Source organism: Leptonychotes weddellii, chromosome 10, assembly GCF_054177405.1.
Source record: "Leptonychotes weddellii isolate Sample4059 chromosome 10, ASM5417740v2, whole genome shotgun sequence".
Lineage (NCBI taxonomy): Eukaryota > Metazoa > Chordata > Mammalia > Carnivora > Phocidae > Leptonychotes > Leptonychotes weddellii.
In genome coordinates this window covers 96592541-96606789 of record NC_138378.1, presented here as the reverse complement: position 1 = coordinate 96606789, position 14249 = coordinate 96592541, and the positions used below count along the sequence as shown (strand labels likewise).

At 49.2% G+C, this 14249-nt stretch overlaps 1 protein-coding gene across 2 annotated transcripts in view; it reads left to right on the top strand.

The window, feature by feature from the left end:
* VIT (vitrin) overlaps positions 1 to 14249 on the top strand; it is a 100400-nt gene that overhangs the window by 61865 nt on the left and 24286 nt on the right. Inside the window, exons 8-10 of one of the 2 annotated variants that reach the window (XM_081796916.1) lie at positions 2878 to 2934; positions 10046 to 10090; positions 11580 to 11642. In XM_081796916.1, the coding sequence (XP_081653042.1) occupies positions 2878 to 2934; positions 10046 to 10090; positions 11580 to 11642 (165 nt within the window). The remainder of the gene's footprint in view (positions 1 to 2877; positions 2935 to 10045; positions 10091 to 11579; positions 11643 to 14249) is intronic. The other variant, XM_081796917.1, reaches the window with a different exon arrangement.

Genomic DNA, 14249 nt, shown 5'->3' with positions numbered 1-14249 from the left:
TGAAAATGGGTGTTTGAAGGCCTATGTCTTTTTGTTAATAACAGTTAGTTGAGATACTTTTCACATATCATACAATTCACCCATTTAAAGTGTACAATTCAGTGGTTCTTAGTAATCACCAAGTTGTGCAACCATCACCGTGACCGATTCTAGAACAAGAAAAAGAAACCCTGTGCCCATGAACTAATCCCTCCTTCCCCAGCCCCAGGTAATCGCCCATCTACTTTCATGAATGCCTATATTAATGTATGGCCATAGATACTTGCTGTGATATTGTAGCCCAACTAAATTAAATAATATTTAGTGCACAGATAATCCCTTTTCTTCTTCAAATGAATTGAGAATGTTCTGCCAACTCTAACAGAGTAACTCTTCTACTACCGATAGACAAGTGAGTTGTTGTTACCACATTTATTAAGGGCTTTCCCCTCTCTTTTTATATGTGACTAGAGTCAAAAGATTCTAGAAGTTGGTTGTGGATGGGGTGGCCAAGTAAAAGCTAATTTATTTATTCAATCAACAAATATTTATTGACTGCCTACGATGTGTCAGGCACTGTTCTGGGATCTTGGGCCACACGTAGGAACACATTGTACCGAGATCCCTGCAACAGGTCGCTTCAGCTCTAGACACCTAGAAGTGTGTAGCCAGAACAGGAACAATCTGCATTTGGGGTCTGTGAGTCCTCTTTGCTCTACAACGAGATAAAGAGCTGCCGCTCACACAGAACATAAGAACTTGGAGGGAGTCTAGTGGAAAGTGGAAACTTCGTAGCCAGAAAAGAGAGGGGCTCTCCCGGCCCAGGGAGAGGAGCTGATACAGGTGGAAGAACAAGGAAGATGGGGCTGGACACCTCTTAACTGACCCATGAATGGGTAAACCTAACAAGATAGCGCGGAACAAGTCAAGGCTGGGGGTAGGGGAGCCAAGAGCCAGAGCGATAGAGACCTCTCAGAGGGACAAGAGCGAGGCTGTTCTGTTCGTCATGGGAGATGCCAAGGACTACACAGGCACTAACGGGAGCTGGGCAGCTGCAGGGCCGCATCCCAGGGCCAGAGGGGGCAGCCTGTAGAACCAGATCCACAGATATGCTGAAGAAAGAGTTCTGGAAAAGGCCTGCTGCAGGGTCAGCTAAATCTACCACAGGCTTCCAAGGGTGGGGTTGCTTTGCTGGGCATTATTTTCCTAGTCAGGTTCCTTCCAAGAAGTGCCACAGTTGCCTCAGGAGACCTAACTGATTATGTCTGTCCACAAAGAAGGGGCAGACCAAGGAGGGGAGCAGAGCGCCACCTAGTGGCAAGGCATGCGGATGGCTGTGGGCATTCACCTTTCCAGGGAGGCGGAGGGAGACCAGCATCTCCAACTGCCCTTCCCGCCCCCCACAGGCGATTTCCCTTCTCGCCAACACTTATCTCCTCTCTGAAAGTTTATCTTGTTTTCTTAAAATCCAGTCTTACAAATAGCAAGAAAAAGAGGAACCTTCCCATAGAAAAATGGGGGAAGGTCATGACCAGGCAAGGCACAGTGGAAGCGACCCAGAATTCGCACTTACGGGAGTACATCCTAAGGTAATTATCATCTGAGGGTGAGAAGGAGCCTGGAAACAGGTGTTGTTCCTCATAGAAAAATAAAGATCAGCGGTTCAGTTGTCCACCATCAGAATGGTTAGAGCGATTACCACACAGCTATTAACATTTTGGTGAATATGTGCACTTAATGACATGAGGTTGGCCCGTGACAGACTGTTCGGTCAAAGAAGGAGGCGACAAGGCGACTTGTGTCGCCTTGGTAGAAGGACACAATACCTTTACGCCATGGTTGCGTATCGGTAGCTGCAGGATAGAAGGATTGCAGGTGAGTTCTTACTATACGTGGTACGTATTTTTACAGGGAGCATGTGTTCTCTTTACCATTGGAGAGAAAACAAAGCTACTTGGAGTCCGTATTCAGATAATTGGAACAAAGTCAAAGGGAGCGAAACGTTGACTGGGGATAGATTCGGCTTTCCGAGGAACTGATATTGTTCCGTGACCTTCTATCTCTTCCCCTCTGTGAAATTTGGTTCTTTCCCTCAGCTCCTTTTCACATGGTTCCCTTTCCCCCAAAACGGACTTTGCGTCTCTTTTAAAGCCTTGCTTCAGAGAAATTGCCCGATAAATACTGAATGCTGAAGTGTATTTGATTTTCTCACAAAGTAATTAAGGATAACCCATTGTGTACTTTTTTTTTTTAAGATTTTATTTATTTGACAGAGAGAGATACACAGCGAGAGAGGGAACACAAGCAGGGGGAGTGGGAGAGGGAGAAGCAGGCTTCCCGCCGAGCAGGGAGCCCGATGCGGGGCTCGATCCCAGGACTCTGGGATCATGACCTGAGCCGAAGGCAGACGCTTAACGACTAAGCCACCCAGGCGCCACCATGGATAACCCATTGTGTACCTTTAAGATGACTGAAAGCTAATGCTATTTGCATCAATACCATGTTAATGCCGTTTGAGCAAATTGTGAAATGTTAAGTGACATTGCTACTGAAGGATTACTTTAGCCTCCTCAGGAGTGGCACAGTTGAGGAGAATTATTGTAAGAATAATGAAGTGTAAAAAAATACGGCCCTTTAGCAAAAGATACTTACTTTGACAATTGTGAAATACAGGGGTTATTAGTACCTGGAATTTTCAGTCAGTATTTTGAGTTAAATCCCCACCACCACTCCCCTTCTTTTTCCATTTCAGGGCCTCCTTGGGGCAGATTCAGACCACCCAAGGACAAAGCTTTACCTTAGTTCTGACCTTGGTTGGTAATGTCTTGCTAGGTCGGATCATGGAAAGAATGAGAACAGATTAAAATTCATGCTCTGACCAGTGCAATGTTATTACAGATCGCTGGTCCCCCAGCTCTCCTGCAAGCAGCCAGAACAGCGGCCGCGCCAGTCCAGGTAAGGACCTGAACTCACCTTGCCAGCTCCTGGTGGAAGTCCAGCGTGTTTCTATGGCGTTTGTCTTCCCAGATCCTTGCCATTTGATTTAGATTTGGACAGAGAGCCTTAAACTAGTGATTCCAACAGAGGATACTGCTCAAGGGCCCCACTTGTAAGGAAACTTGAAAGGAAAACAAGGGAGCCATTAAATAAGCAAGGCTTTCACCAGTTGTCATTCCCTCCAGGCAATTTTGTGGAGGTTGTGATCGAAATTCCTAAGGATTCAGTAACTAGGCTCTTATAAAGCTGAAAAGGGATACTCTCTGGGGTATGTGCTTGAGGAACTAGGGTAAAAGAAAGAGAACATTTTTTAGCATTGTCTAGGAAAGGGCAGGGCCGACTTCGGTTGGGTGCTTCTCTGATATGGGGAATAGAAACGCATTCTCTCGCCTCCAGGAATTCTATGAATTATGACACTCCCAACTCTCCTTTCTTCATTTCTGTGTGCATCCCTAAAAGGCTTGGCCGAAACACTGGCATTGCAGAGGGATGAGGCAAGTTCTCTTCTCTGCAATGCCCATGAGGCCTGTAGAGATTAGAAAGGAAAAATCGAGCAAGGCTGGATGGTTTCTACAAACTCTGCTCAGGGCTTGGGCCACAAGCTGATACACTTGGTAGAAGGACAGAATACCTTTTGCAGCCACAAGGCACTGCCAGGGGGGAGGGGGGGGCAGGTCTGGACTTCCCAAGGAAAAGAGTTCAGGCTTTACTCTTGCTGAGGGATACCAGTCTGTCCTCTGCAGGTTAAAAGATTCCTGGGGACTGTAGGTTCTGTTTGGCTTTGATACCGGATCAGAGCAGGGGCTCCATGGGAGCCCCCAGACAGGACTCGCCCCCAGATAGGAGCTGCACAATTGTACCTTTGCCAAAGGACACGCTGTGTCCTGGACAAAGGGTTTTAAGAATCAGATCGCTGGGCAAAGCAAGTACTCCAAGGCCATCCTAGCCTTCAACAGGCCCGTGGGACTCTTCAGGCAGCCAAGCATAGGGCACTCCCTCCTCCTGTCCCCATGGCTAGGATCTTTGCCTCCTCCACAACCCCCAAAAGGAGAGCCAACCACAGACAGCTTGACCGACTTCCAAGGAAAAGCGGAACCAGGGGCAAATGAAGGGAAGAGAGCAGCTTGCAGGTTGCATGTGAATCAGCTGGTGCTGTGTCATCCCGTCAGGTATCCAAAGTCAGGATTCTCCCCGAGCTGCTTTCCAGAAACCTGCCAGAGCACAGGTCAACCCGGGGGAAGCTGCCGGCTTCCTCCCACCCCGGCTCCACCGGACTGGCAAACACCTTTCTCCCTCCACACTCGCGGCTAGCCTCGGCAGCTCATCTCCACGTCACCAGAGCTTGGGGGCAGGCCAGGGTGTTTTCACCTCCAGAAAATGTCTCTTTGCTTTGTCTGTTCTCAGTGTGTCAGAGAGAAAACCTCTGGCAGTCGGGACACCCAATAGTGTTCCCGGGCTGGGTTGGTTTGAGAGGTCCCCAGCTGGGTGGCTGTGCCCCCACCCTGCACAGCCCAGGACCCACCTCGGAGACTGAGCTCAAATACCCAGATACACCACCGCAAATCAGATGTGCTTCAGGGGGTGGGTGCAACAAGGCACATTATCTGCTCTCCAGCTCCTCTTTGTCACTGCCAACAACCCAAGGTTACTTGCGGTTGATCCCACTCCCTGTCTCGAACTTTACTGCCTCTGGTCCTCTAGCTCTGAGCCTTCTCTTCTCCTTCACGCTCCCATATGCTCTATCTCCTTGAGCCTCACAGATGCTCCCAGCTCCCTATGAACCCTCAAATCCTACCATTTCTGCTGCTCCTCTCCCTCCATCATCATCCCCGACACTTTGCTCTGAGCCTCCCACCCACTCCCAGAGAGCCCTGGCCTCGGGAGCACCTCCTAGCCCGCGGGCGCCCAGACCTCACTAGTCCCGCAGCCTCCTTGGGGCTCCTGCAGGTGGACGGAAGTCACTCACACACTGAGTAAAGGCAGGTCAGAACACTTAGATGCCCTTCTGCCGGCTCTCCCTTCAGAGACAATCATGCCTATCAGGCAAGTCATCCAATTTTCTGGCTAGAAAATCTTGAAAATATGGGATTGGGAAGAATTGCATAAAGTACCTCTGATCTCATTCGAAACCAAACAAATAAATCCTTTGGGGCATGCCAGATAGAGGCTTCTGCCAGTGTCAGAGAACTTTGAGCGGTCAGGGGTTTCCCAGCTCCATCACTGTTAGACAGAACTTTCTAGAACTCAGACCCACAGATCCTAATTTGTTTGAACTGGAGCTTCTCAAAGTGTTTTCTGAGGACCTTGCTTCCAGGGATTCTGTAAGGTTCTCCCTTCTCCTACCGCACAACTTTGTGAGGCCAGATTTTCTTTGTGTACTTGAACCAAAACAACATATCACACAGACTGAGGAACAGATACCAGATTCGGTGTGTCTTCTGTTATGCCAGACATTGAAGAAAGTTGTCACTCTTCTCACCGAATTGTTTTTTTAAAAAAACCAGCTGTTTCTCATAAAAAGTATGTTAAAACAGAACAGCTCTATCATTAAATGGGAAATAGTTAATATTCTGTTTCAGATGAGAGAACACATCAATTTTTAATATGATAAAAACAATAGATATGACCCCCACAAACAACAGCCCTTTGGGATCTTCAGTCATTTTTAAGAGCATGAATTTGAGAGCCTTTCAAATATGTGAAAGGAGCTTTCATGTCCACGTTTAGGTCCCATCTTTTCTAGGGTAAATTTCTCCAGTTCCTCCCACAGGTCCTTCTGTGGCCGGCGGTATATCCGTTAGCTACACTACAGTCTGTGAGTGACGCAGAGCAGGGCACCCAGAGCAGAATGCGATCCCACGAGGGTTGTGTGCCCGGGAACTACCTCTCCCAGCCTAAATATCCCGCCTCTATGAAAACATCCCAAGTTGCATTTGGGAGAAGTCCTGTCAGCCCATCCGTTCATCTCCTCCTGAACTGGCAATAACTCAAGCCACCAGGACATTTTCTCTTGCTCTTCTAGAGAAGTGGGTCACACCAATCCCGTCTTTGTGCCATTGAGTTTTTTGAACCCAACTTAGAATATCACACTTATCGTTATGAAATTCTCCTTTAGTTTAATCTCTTGTAATCTTCCTGAATCTTCATTCTGTCATTTAGTGTATTAACTGTCCTTCCAACTTTTCTGTCATCCACAAAATTTTTTTTTAAAGATTTTATTTATTTATTTAACAGACAGAGACACAGCAAGAGAGGGAACACAGCAGGGGGAGAGGGAGAGGGAGAAGCAGGCTCCCCGCCAAGCAGGGAGCCCGATGCAGGGCTTGATCCCAGGACCCTGAGATCATGACCTGAGCCGAAGGCAGACACTTAACAACTGAGCCACGCAGGCACCCCATGTCATCCACAAAATTGATGAACATGCCACCTGCCTCTATTCTTGTCACTGATAAAAATACACCACATGGGACCAAATCTCATGAGCCCCACTAAATACCTCATCTGTGTTTAGGGCAACCCATTAACAGACACGAGCAGCTATATATGGACCTAATGAGGTTGTCATTGACCTCAATACTTATCCTCTGCTCCACAGGACACCAGACTTAAAACCCATGAGTGATTCCTGCTGCCCCTCCCGCTATGCCTTCTGCCCACTGATGTAACTTCACACATCCCCAATTTAAGCCACACACCCCCCCACACACACACCCACTGCAGAGGAACCATTCTTCAATTTTAAAAAATACAAATTTACTGAGCATGCTGTATGTCAGACACTGTGCTTTGGGTTAGAACTATAGAGATGAATCGGATATTCTCAGATTCTAGAATTGTGCTGCAGGAACTTCTGCCTCTACAGGTAGAGGGTCCCACCCTCTGGTCCTCTGACCCCTTGAGGCCCTGCCACCAGACCCTACCCTCCTTCTGGGCCCTCTGGGCAGGGACGGGGACCCCCTGCGGGCATGGCTGCTCCTGCTGGATTCCCAGGGAGGGAGGGGTGCCCCTGATAATTTCAGTTAGAATTCAGTGACTTTGCCTCAGAACCATTCGGCTTCACGCTACCATGTTTGATCAAATAAGCTTCACTGGCCTGGAAACCCAACCATGGAGTTAAAGTCGTTTGCGTGAGAAAAGGTGGCCAGGTCCCAAACCAGTATCTCACATGGAGCTCGCAGGGAGGGTAACCCGTGCGCAAACCCAGCATCGTGGATGGGCAGGGTAACCCTGTGCAAACCCAGGACCATGGATGGGCAGGGTAACCCGTGTGCAAACCCAGCATCGTGGATGGGGAGGGTAACCCGTGTGCAAACCCAGCACCGTGGATGGGCAGGGTAACCCGTGTGCAAACCCAGCATCGTGGATGGGGAGGGTAACCCGTGTGCAAACCCAGCATCGTGGATGGGGAGGGTAACCCGTGTGCAAACCCAGCACCGTGGATGCTTCGCCGGGACGACAGCTCGCGCCAGAACCTCGGACGGTCCTCAGCCTCCTCGATAGACCAGTGTCGTGGGCCACTGCGCGGGGACACCCCACGGCCAGCTGCTGGCCGGGCGCGCGCCGGTTCACGTCCGCAAGAGGGAGCCGTCCGAGGGAAGCGGGCGGCGCGAGGCCGGAAGCCAGGCCACCGGGAGGGCGGGGCGGAGGCGACCCGGCGGCGCCCCGGAGGCCCGCTGCCCCTCGACGGCCGCCTGCTCACCCCCACACCCCAGGGGAATCTCTGGGGCAGAAGCTCCGGGCCACCTGCGCTTCCGCCTCATGAGACTTCAGAGCCCTGAAGGCCGCGTGTCGTCGCTCCCGCTTGGGTCCTGTGCTGGTGGCTCCCAGATGGGCGGGGAAGAGAAGCTGGAACCAGAGCGAAGATCATCACCAGGATCTCCGGGGCGGGATGTCGGGCCGTCCCATTTAGTGTGAGTTACGGGGAGTGGGGCAGGTGGGGTCTCTTCGGGGCCTCACCCCGTACCCTGCGATGCTCACGGCTCGACGACTCCCGGAGTGATAAACAGTGGGGGGTAAGCCCGGCGCCCGGCGCAGCTCCACCTCGCCCTCTGCAGCGGTCTCCTCACCCCTAAAACGGGGTCGTGGTTGTCACCCAAGTCACGGGGTTATTGTGACTACCGTTGCCACGGACATGGTCAGTGCCTGCCACTGAGCGCGCTCTCGCCAGTGTTAGTGGTTCTACGTTTTTACCACGGGAATCCTTCGGAGCCAGTGTCTCTCCGGGACGCGGACGGTGTGGAGGAGACGAGCGAGCAAGCACGGCCGCACACATTAGGGCTCGTGTCCTAAGACTGCCTTACCCCTTTCGGGGTGATTTTGTACACATTTCCCTCCGTGGCAGGCAGGTCAGGACACGTGTTTACGACCTCAGCTTTACACAGGAGAAGACTTCCGGTCGGAGAAGGTGGGCGAGCCCCCCAGGCTCCCGGCTAGGGTTTGGTGGACACAGGATGGGCCTCCTCCTGCCTTTCATCCTCCCATCACCCGGTTCCTCCTGGACGCCAGAATGTAAGCGTTCCCACAGACTGACGTGCCATTACTACCAAGTCCAAAAACACCAAGTCTCAGCTGTCCAAATATTTGTCAGCCCTCGGCGTTTGGAGAAAAGCGATTCGGTTCATACTTGTCCCAAACAAATATAAATGGCACCAACAGAAGGACCGGCGCCCAGGACAGGAATGAGGGCTTGGAGATCCTTGCTGTCAGCGAACTGTTTCCCTCCTGCTGAAGTATGCCCAGCATTGTAATTCTCTGTAGCATTCGAGGGGGCTGAGAGCCTGGAGCAAAAACGGAGATGCCACCAGCCCTGGTTTTTTGGTTCTGTTTTGGGGTTTTTTTTAGGGAAAGGGCGTGTTTTGCCAGCAGGTGGCGACACAGAAGCAGAAGGTTTAAACGTATTAATCATAAATCTGAACTGGGAGATCATCTCACCCAACCTGCTATTGTTATTGTTAATGTTATTCCCAAAGAAATTAAGGTTCACAGAGGGTCTGTGACTTGTTTAAGGTCATACACCTGGTTAATGGCTGAGCCAAATTAAACTCCGTTCTCGCCATGAACTCAGAATGTGCACGAACACAGACTTGCCTTTCAAAATAGCCTGACATCCTCATCATATGAAGGAAAATACCACTTCTTTTGAGTGTGTTCATCATTGCAGCCAAGCTGATGAGCTGGGGAGGTGGGCAGAGAAGGGATAGAGGAAGAGACACAGCTATTTTTGGTGTCCTTCTGAGGCTTCATAACACATTCGTGCTGCCTCTGAGCGCTTCCTGGCCATGATCCCCCCCACAGCCGTCAGGGACGGCAGGGTAAGAATACCCCTTCCCGACCACCCCTTCTACTTTATCAGCACCAGCTTATAGTGGGGGCGTTCAACACTTTACTGAAAGGCCAGGCGCCGCTTTGCTATTTAGTGCACAGGTGGCATGGTGTGAGAAGCAGATACTCAGGAAATGAGGGGACCACCTGCCCTCTGAAGGGGCCTAGATTTGTTCTGTGTCGTTCTAAGGAAGAGAACATAAACAGATGGGTAAGTCAGAGGTACCTAAAATGACTTTGGGCACGTAGTGGGTGCTTCATAAGCATGGATAGAGGGATGGGTTAAGATTTCAGATCGATACAATGAAACATTTTCTAACAGTCTCAGTGGTCCAAGACGGAATGTACTATCTTGGTTGAATATGTAATGAATTCCCTGTCCCTGGAGGTATTCAAGCACCAGCCATGCAGTCACTTGGTAGGGATGTTGTAGAAGCATGCTGGGGGAGATTGGTTTGGATTGGGTGAGCTTTTGGGCCCCCTCGAATCCTGGGATTCTTATTTTCTATGATTCTTGGTGCACAGTGAAAGAATGGAAAAGGCAAAGATGTTTCTGTCTTTGGTTTTCAGAGCTTTCCAAGAGAAAAATCCTAAAGGTTTTAGGTGGCCTTCTAAAGCCTGGTCCCATGTTCCTTTACTGAACTCTCTGCCACAACTGAAAAATGTTATCATCCTGGAAGTTCATTTGAGAGCTTCTGCTGGTTTCACCTAAATAACAAGTTTGCTTCTTTTTAATTTTGAAAATCAGGGGAAATGGACTTGTGGCAACCTGGATCGGTCCTTTTAGATGCAGGTAATTATGCAGCCCAACCTCCTGGCCATGACTAGATGGAGACACATAGGATGACAGAATTAGGAGAGTCTGACAAGCCAGTGGGTGGCGCAGAGGCCACTCTTGTCCATCGGGTAACAAATGAGAAACGTGAAGACTAAGATCTACAACGGGAATGAGTGGGTTCCTCGCCCCCAAATGAGGCTTCAATGCTCATTCCATCTCGAAGCATACACTGACTTCCTGCTATTTCCCCTTCTTTCTTTGCAGAGGGGTATTCAGCTTTCCCTTCACGTGAATGGGTGTTGTTCGCTTTTTACTGAATTAAGTGTTTGAAACTCCAACAGCAAATCCAGCTCTCGGTCTGAGGGCAGATTTTACTGGTAGGGAGAAACGGGGTGGAGGAAAGGACGCTGGCCTCTCATTTCTTTCCCCCTCCCTCCAACGTGGAGCCTTGGACAGTTTCTCTGAGAGGCTCCTGGCTGAGAAATGCCGTTAGACACCCAAAGCGAATTTTTAAAATGATGCGAGGAAGTGGGATGAGCAGATTGACCTTTCATGGAAAGATGAAATCATGTGCTTGGCAAATTGGAAAAACTAACAAACTTAGAGAAAGCTCACCACAGCCAAGAGCAAGCAGAACCTCCAGCACCTTCCTTCTCTCCCAGAGCCTCTGGGAGGGTGCCCCCAGGCATCCCAACAACAGGGAGACCAACTGACCAACTTCTGGTGCTCCCTGAGAAACTCACTGGCCTTCCTGAGCCTGAAAAGATTCTCATTGATTGTCTTTAATCCCTTAAATGATACATGTGTAAACTTGGCTCCCATGTAAATGGCTCTAAAGAAAACTCCTGAGCCTGAAATTACATACACACGTGTGCGCACACGTGCACACTCTCAAAGCACAAAACCCTTTTGCAGCTTTACCTCTAATCTCAGGCTGTGGAGGGGAGGGATTGCTCTCTGGACCCTCTTACTTGTTTGTGTTACTGGGGATCTTAGGTCCTCCCTTCAGTCTATATCTGCCGCCATTAGATTGTCCATGTGTCTCACCCATCTTTGTTCATTGACTCAATTACCAAATGTTGACCAAGGACCTACATGGGGTAGGCACAGTGAAGGTTTACATGATGAGCAAGACCCATGCCCTGACCTTGAGATTTTCAGAATTTTACAGAGGGATAATTTACACTGGCCAAGTGTTTCCTGCTTGCAGGTAAGGAAACTAAGGCTCAGACTCTGTTAACAGGCAGTAGGGAACAGACCCTGGTCTTCTGACTTCAAACCCCCTGAGCACCCAGGAGAGTCCCGTGTCTTTAGTAGGCTGTCAGTAATTCATTCTTACCTCTGAAGGCGGGGGCAGTGTGGAGAAGAGCACAGTCAGCCTTAAGCCAAGCCTCCCCCACGAACCCCAAGCTGAGTGTGAATATCCATTATGTCCCCATCCCTGGGGTAAGGCCAGATGCTTCCTGTTCTTGTAAGTCACCAAAAGTTTTACTGCTCTTTCCAGGATTTGTTCCAAAAGAAGAATTAAGCACACAGTCTTTGGATTCAGTATCCCAGGGAGATGCAAGTAAGTGAACTGACAACTGGAAACCCAGAGGTGCTGTGATATCCGATCTGCTCCCCTCTCTCCACACTCAGCCCACCCAAACCCCCTTCTCTCCCACCCTGGATCTATTTATCTCCTCTCTTCTGTCACTTTGTTCTAAGGGGAAAGGGAAGCTTATGGAGGATTTAAACTGTCTGTGTGCACGAAGGGGAAAGGATCAGATTTTTTCAACATCACCATGGCAACAGGGTGGGATGGAAAGGGGAGACAAAGGAGGAGGTTAAAGGAAGAGACAGCCTTGCCAGCAGGGTTAGTGGCCCCGTGAACAGGATGGCAGACAGAACTCTGAGCTGGAGGTGGAAATGCGGAGAAATAGGCAGATTCAGGAGACAGAGAAGGACGAATCTAGAGGTTTGGAGGTGGAGGTGTGAGAGAGGAAACCAACGAAGATGATTTGAGCAACTGGGATAATGGGCACTGCCATGAGGACCACTAGGATGGGGCAGGTGGGGGCAGGGAGATCGTTTCTGACTGCCATCTTCCACAAGACATTCGGTCTAGTAGACAGTTGACTACCCAGATCTGACTTGAGAAGGAGCAGCCCACCTGGGAATTCAGAGTTGGAAGATGATGAGCTAGGATTCAAAACCAAGGTTATGAAAACAGGAAAGGTGACCGAGGGAAACAAGAGGGCTTACACCTGAAGAACTTCAGCACTAAATAGGTGGAGGAGAAGCCACCTGAAGATACCAGGAAGGAAGGATCAGGGAAAAAGAGGAAAACCAAGACGCAGTTGAGTGTTGCAGGCCAAGGAGATCACCTGCAGATTCCCTCAGAGAGTCGTTGCAAGTCAGCCACCCGTGGGCTGGGAGTCACAACCCAGCTATGTAGGAGAATCACCTGAAGACATTTTTAAAAACTCAAGATGCCCAATTCCTGGCTCATACCTACTGAATCACCCTCAGCCTAGATCTTCCTACCCGGGATACAGGTTGACCACATCAGCATCACCTGTGGGCTTGTTAGAAATGCAAAATCTCATGCTCTACCTCAGACCTACTGGATCAAGTGATTTCTTTGCATGTCAAACCTTGAGAAGCCCATCCCAGAGTGATTCCCGGGCATCTTCCTTTGTTGAAGCTGCATAAGCAAATCTGATACATATCCAGGGTTAAGAAACACTAGCCTAATGCATTGGACAGCACAGAGTATTCATCTATAAAATCATATGTTGGAGAAAACCAAAGCAATTAAGAAAATTGGTAGATTGATTCCTGTGGACACTCTTTTTCTTCCTTGTCCTCCAACCTCTGTCCTCTGTGACAGTAATAAATTGCTCATGCTGAACATTTAGTGACTCAGTTCTATCCTGTAGTATTGATGTCATCTTCCTATTGGCATGTTTTCATCTCAGTACGAGGAGGCCACTAGGTCTCAGCACACGCGCAGAGCTGAAACTATGATCAGTAAAGCATCGTGGGAAATGGAGAGCATGAGTGATTCCAATGTCAGCCATCAGGGTAGTGAGTAAAGAGAGCCAAGCAAATAGAGAGCATCTCAGCTTCTTAAAACCTAGCTACGAAGTGAGCACTTCAATCCTGAGCACAGCTCAAGATGTAAGAAATAAAAAAATTGTCTATGAAGAAGCAAAACAGAGACTCAAAATCCATGTGCTTTATTTATTTAAAAAGAAAATCACCTTTGGGCCTCATTCTAATTAAGTTATTTTTTTAAAAAAGTTTTCATTTTAAAAAGCATATTGAGCTAATCTGCTGACAGCTGGAAGGAAAACCCCTGACCAGGGGCACGTCTCAAACTTTCACGTGCACCCAGTTCACCTGGAGATCTTGTTAGAATGGGGATCTGATTCTGTAGATCTGGGTGGAGCCTGGGAGTCCTCATTTCCAGCACACCACAGGTGCGGTGAGCAGGGGGCCCTGAAGAACACCACTGCCACCTGCTGGCAACAATTCTCATTGCCAGCTCAGACCCAGGGAAGAAGGGGTTGGCCCTGTGTGGGGTACAACATCACAAGCCTTAGAACAGTTCTGCTTCTCTTCTGCTTTTTCCCAGGCTTCCACGGTATCGTTAAGCCTCTCACTTCTTGCTTTTATTTGATTCTTCCAATCTTCATCTCAAGGATCATGCTTTGGCATAGGCAGTTTGGGGGCAGCAAAGGACAGGGGAAGCCAGCTGAACAGGACGAGTTGGCAGGCACTGAATGTCCAGGCAGACAGGAAATAAAAGTTTGCAAGATCCACTAATGAGCCAAGGCACTAATTCCAGATGGAGCAGAGTCAGCCAGGCCCAGAGAGGTCTCTGTCATCGCCTACTTCTCCTCTGCCCTTCATTGCCAGGCGCCAGTGCAAGATGATGAAGCACATTCTCAGATAAAACTTTTTTCCTTAATCTGCCAATTCTGCAGTATCGCTCTTTAATAAGTATCTCTTCTCGATTCTGCTTAACACTGTGTCAACTCATGTCCATTTCTTGCTCTCGTTTAATATATACCTATATCCCTCCCTGCCTACTGATCTCCTGGGGAATGGGAAGACCCCGGTTGCACAGAAGCAATGCAACATGCATCAGAGAGAAGAGAAGCCTAGTGGTGGCCTCCTGGGCAATCGT